At 44.8% G+C, this 5,663-nt stretch overlaps 1 protein-coding gene and 1 long non-coding RNA gene across 2 annotated transcripts in view; one reads left to right on the top strand and one right to left on the bottom strand.

The window, feature by feature from the left end:
* Nucleotides 1-1,936: 1,936 nt before the first annotated feature.
* On the bottom strand, nucleotides 1,937-2,683 carry LOC123164856 (uncharacterized). Its single transcript, XR_006482658.1, has 3 exons — nucleotides 2,590-2,683; nucleotides 2,475-2,516; nucleotides 1,937-2,318 (listed from the first exon to the last, which is right to left on the bottom strand). It is a non-coding gene; the product is annotated as an uncharacterized lncRNA (long non-coding RNA).
* A 2,625-nt stretch (nucleotides 2,684-5,308) lies between these two features.
* Nucleotides 5,309-5,663, top strand: part of LOC123164915 (BAG family molecular chaperone regulator 7) — a gene marked incomplete in the record, with an annotated part of 3,316 nt that continues 2,961 nt past the window's right edge. Inside the window, 1 exon segment of the mRNA XM_044582524.1 lies at nucleotides 5,309-5,663. Within this exon segment, the coding sequence (XP_044438459.1) occupies nucleotides 5,605-5,663 (59 nt within the window).

The following is a 5,663-nucleotide window of genomic DNA, read 5'->3' as shown; positions in this document are numbered from 1 at the left end:
ATTGTTCCTAATCTCAAAAAATCTTCATCGATTCAAAAAATGTTCGTGTTTTCCTGTTTCTGATTGGAGTTTACAAAATGTTGCCATTTAAAAAAAAATTGTTTCAGTTTTCAAAAAAATATCAAGCTTTCTCAAAAATTGTTCACGTTTCAAAAAATATGCACTTTTTCAAAAAGCATTGGTGTTTGAAATTTGAAAAAAAAGTGTCTGCCGTTGATGTTTGTTCTTAATGTTTCGCGCTGCTTATTACTTAGCAACGGTCGTCATCTCTAGTGGCTAGCAACCTGCTACACGAGTATATTGATTCACTTACACTGGAGGTCTAATGCTACAAAACGCTGGGTGTTACAGAAGACTTGCTATCACTATGATGCAACATATAGTTCAACTCTAAGCCTCAGTCAAGACATGCACACATCCCAAATCAGTGGCGAATCTTGGGGAAAAACGGAGGGCAGGCTCAAACTTAGCGAACGAACAATTCTGGACGAGTATAGACAAGATTGTGAATGTGTGGGCTTGATGGGCTGCCGCTGATTGCCTGTTAAAGCCCCCCCGGTAGATTCGCCCCTGTCCCAAATAGTAATTAAATAAACTATATTATATATGTTTTAATTTTTATTTAAATATCATTCAAAAACATTGCAACCAATTCCCGCTGCAACACACGGGGTATGTTATCAAAGACCGAGTCAAAATTTGACGTAAAAAAAAGACCAAGTCAAAATGTGATGGAATGATTTTAACCAACAAGCTAAATCATGTTACACGCGCTACTCGTGTTGACACCCCGTGTAAGGTGTGGCATCCGCTCCGCTCCTGAGAATGGCCAGTGGCGAGAAGGGTAGTGGTGCTAGTGTAAGGCCGTGCCACTCCGTTGGAAGGGATTTGCTGCCACCATGGACTTGACAAGGCAATACAAGTCCAGGAGGGCTGCCACTATTGTGAGCTGACAGGTCGTGCTCCTAGAAGCTAATACTCCATAGTTGATTATGGCCCCTTCATTTCGCAATGCATTTAACATCTTTTGTTGATATCTTAAGAATGGAACCCAACCTTCACAAGTAGACATGCATACATATAATGTTCCATTAGAAAGATTAACCCAGTCAAAGTGGGGAAAAAGAAATAAATTCTACTCCCTCTGTAAACTAATATAAGAGCATTTAGATTACTAAAGTAGTGATCTAAATGCTCTTATATTAGTTTACGGAGGGAGTAGTAATATTCTAGCCGTGAGCTTATGGTTCATTAGCTTCTCAGGCACTTGCGCTTATTCAGCTTCATATGCTTCCTTAGCCCGCAAAACACATTCTTCCAATAATTTTCTTACATGAGCCCTAAAATCATAAACTTGCAGCATTTGGCTAGAGAGACTTTCAAACAAGCATCCTTATCCAGCTTAACTTCATATTTATCTGCATCACTGACCAACCTTGATACTTCGTCTTCTGAAATCTGACATTAGGACATTTATTTGAAAGAGTGAAATTTTCCAAGAGATCCACAGCATGCAGCTGAGAACACATTCACAAAATAGTGCATACAGTAACTTACCTTGCAGGATTTGCCAGCTCTTTCAATGCACCATATCTTATTCAGAGCTGTTGCAATCTTCCGTGAGCCCCAACCATCGGTGTCGATGCCGGATACACCCTTAATGAGAGCAGCTGCATGATGCAACTCTCCAGACTTTTCATTCTCAAAAGAGTCACACTAAAACAAGGCATGATGCAACTCTCCAGACTTTTCATTCTCAAAAGAGTCACACTAAAACAAGGCGTGAGCCATCATAACAATCCGCTGATTGACCTGGATATATATATACAAAGAGTATTTCTTCATCAGTTAAGCAAATTGTATCTAGTCAAGACATAGTTAACTCACCATCTCTGGGTTGACATAGTTACAGCCATAACGAGTCAAGACATTTTGCAGTCCTTGACTAACTGGGAGCAGTTCATCATCAGTCAGATACCAATCTGCGCTAGGCACAAAACTTACAAAGCAAAACTCTACGCCCCACATTAACTCCATCACAGTTGGATCATACAGGCAGGATATTTTCTGAAAGAAGGAGTCACAGCAAAACATGCATGGTGATAAAAGTTGTTAGAAAAAAAAAACAGGAGGAGCTGGCTCATCACTCACCAATCTGTCTTCAATGATTTTTTTATATTCAGGCTTTGCAACAGCCATCCTCTGCCCAGGGCAGTGGTACTTGAGGATCATCTGAGCAAGACTTTGGTTAACACCGGTGTCTTGATTAATGGCGCTGGAATTGTCCTCAGAGTTCGAAACTCTCTCAGCCAAACAACCTGACAATGATGAGCATTACGCATGTTCAGGGGCAAAAAGAAACAATGAATCAAAGTAGTAATGAACAGTGTGCGTTACGTTCCTCCCTCAGTGCAAGAAAATGAAATTAACATGCAACCGGAAGAAGGAAATAATTAAGGGGGGCACCAACCAACCTTCTTTGCCTCGGCCCCGCAAGTGAAGTGAGTCCATATTTTCTGGAGGAGACAAGGGATAAAATAATGTGAGACAAGTTGAGTAAGAAGCAAGCAGAAGGAAGAAGATACTGACCTCCATGGCATTAGGTTGTTCGATGAGCGTGGCATGAAAATTGAAAAGCGCGAAGCCGAAGGGCGTCTCAAACAGCAGCAGCATCTCTCTGTCGGCTGCAAATTAACCCACAAGCTTAAGCAAGTATGCATGATTACCAGAAAGGGAAAAAAGTATAGAATTCAGATATAAAAAGACCAGTAATATTTAATCTAGGGTTTCCTTTCTAATCCTCGTTCATTGGCTAGTAAAGCTCTCCCTGACAGCTCACCTATCCTCCTCGTCGTAGGACGTTGTTGGCCCGTCGCCGGCGGAGGAGGAGCAGGCCCGCGCCGCCGCTTCATCGCCGGAGAAGGCTCCATCGCTGGTGGAGCTAGCCCTATATAGATCTGTCTGGAACCTCTCTCTCACGGGCTCCCGGCGGACCTCCTACACGCGGCCCATTAAGGGCCAGTAAACCCCCATTTTTTTTAACTTTTATTTCATTATATATACATGGTATAAATGCAAACGCTTACACACATACACGTACGGCATAAAATACCTAGCTCAATAGTTCTGAATACCAACCCGGCATTTTTATCTACAAAATGTGGAAAAGCTGTCCACGTTTAAAAGACCGCAGAAGTCAACAATTTTGAAATAATATTTCAGTATTTTGTATAAGCAAAGGTTGAAGTGGTACATCTGCATCGTTGAACGAGTGCATTGTGTTAAAATATTTAAAACTATGAAGTACACATTCTTTTTCCTAAAAATGTAGGTTCAGAAAATTATCAAAATTTTCAAAAAATGTTTAAATTTTCGAAAAACTGTTCTTGAATTTCAAAAAGAAAATCATGGATTTCCAAACAAAATCCTAGATTCTGTTTTGAATTTCAGTAAAATGTTAACAAATTTAAAAATATTCCTGAATCTAAAGCAAATCATCCATTTCCTAAAAGTCATGAATTAATAAAAATGTTCATGAATTTAGTTTTGATTTCTGAATTTCTAAATAATTTATAAAATTCAAAAATATTCCCAGGTTTCAAAAAATTCTTGAATTTTGAAAATATTATTGGATTTCATTTCTTTCTTTCTTTCTAAAATTCATTTTTTATCAAATTTCAGGGGAAAAAAATTCTAAAACAATAGAAAAATCACAGATTTGAATTGTTGCAAAAAAATTCAAAAAATGAACAAAATTTTAAAGTAATAAAATAAAAATAGAAAACCCAAAAGAAAACGCGTAGAAAAAGGAAAATCCAATTCAAGGAAGGTTCTAGAACCTTCTCAAAACCGGTCCGGAGGAACTAGAAATTGGCCGGTATGCAAGACTACCAAACACACTGCTAATGATATGTGTATGATGATATTTAGACATGTGCACACTTGACTGAATGGAGCATTTTTCTTTTAGGAGTGAACTGGGAGTAGCAGTAGTAGTTTTCTTGAATGTTGGCAGGAGAGCTACCAAATCATTGATTAGAAAGGAGTGTTATGAATAACACCCACAAGGGAGCAATGCACTACATAAGACATTGCCAAAAAAGAAGAGGACTGCTCGGTTTATCGAGGAAATTTGGGAGAGAACCTAAACAATGCCTAGCTAGGCTAGTCGTAAAATATCACAAAACGTACAACATGCCAGAAAGGCCAACACCTTACAACACACCCGGCCGGGCACTCAAGCATCTGCCGCCACCAGAGTGCACACCGAAACCCGTTGTATCAATCTGAGCAGCCAGAAGCATATCTGTGAAACCGGATGACATTGAAGAGGAACACTATGTTCGATAGAGCGAACATATGCCGCTTCGATCCTACAAGGTTGGCAGACATCGCTCGCCTGACGCACCTTGCATGTGAAGGGTGCTTTTGCTGCTCCCGCAGAGATGTCACGCAAGCCGCTGCATACCACCCCACGAGCCTTGAGTCCCTCTGGCCGGGTCCAACTCCAAGACGATGCCCCAAGAGAAAACACGACGCCAGGCAAAGCCAGAAGCGTCTTCATCGTCTGATTTGGCGGACCGAATCTAGGGTTTCCCCTATAGCATGTCGGGAGGGGGATGACTGCAACATCGATGCCTCCAACAAGGGAGCAACGCCCGTAGGTACCGGTCACAACCACAATACGACTTTCGCCGGCAGCCAACCTCCCCAAACCCAAGACCCCGCCAGCCCATCCGGCCTACCACCTCCACGACACGCAAGCCTCGCGCCACACCTCGGTCCTGCGCCGCGCGCCACAGGGACCCTTTCGCTGCAGGCCCACAGAGAACGCCAATCAGTACCTGCCACCTACGGATCTCACGCCTCCAACAGCCGCGGGGCCACCGTAGGCACCTCGTCGCGCAGGACACCTCCAAGCATGCACTGAAGGCGACAGCTGACCGGCCGCCTGCCCGCATGGCTGCCAATCGAAGCCACTAGACAGTCCATCGAAGTCATCAGGCCACCACCCAGTAGATCCGCGCTGGGACGCTGACTGCACGCCTCTTGCGACCGGCACACCGCAAATCCGCGGGGGAGCGACGCCTGAGCGCCGTCCGGGCTTTGCCCTGCGGCGGCTAGGGTTACCGCCGGAGTCGCCCGCGGGGGAGGGCGACACGGGGCTCGTTTAGGAGTAGTAGTGGTAGTAGTATTTTTTATTTTTATTTTTTTAAGGCAGGAGTAGTGGTTGGCGAGCACGAGGGGGGCAGCCGCGGCGCAATCGTCCAAGTGAAATGCCGAGACGAGGTGCGGCGGGCGTCGTGCGTGCCATGTGATTGCTGAGTGTGCTGTCGTCCGCCGTGTTCAAACATCAAACACCACCGGAAAAGAATCCGTCCAAAACCACCACCGTGTCGTCGAGCTAATCAGTGTGCGATCGACCCACCACCGTGCGGCGGCACACCAACCTCATCACCCATCGCTTTCTTCCCCACCCGCACTCCAGATCAGATCCCGCTCCTCCTCCCCCCTGCCCAGCTGACACCGACCAGTCATCCGGACAGCGACACTCCCTCCCACTCCCAGCGCCACCGTCGCCGCCCTCCGCCGCCAGCCGCCGCCATGGGCTCCTCCCACCGCCACCTGATGCGCCTGCTCGACGACCCCTTCTTCCCCTTCCC

Source organism: Triticum aestivum, chromosome 7D (genome assembly GCF_018294505.1).
Source record: "Triticum aestivum cultivar Chinese Spring chromosome 7D, IWGSC CS RefSeq v2.1, whole genome shotgun sequence".
Taxonomy (NCBI): Eukaryota; Viridiplantae; Streptophyta; class Magnoliopsida; order Poales; family Poaceae; genus Triticum; species Triticum aestivum.
This window is presented reverse-complemented; position numbering and strand designations above follow the sequence as displayed.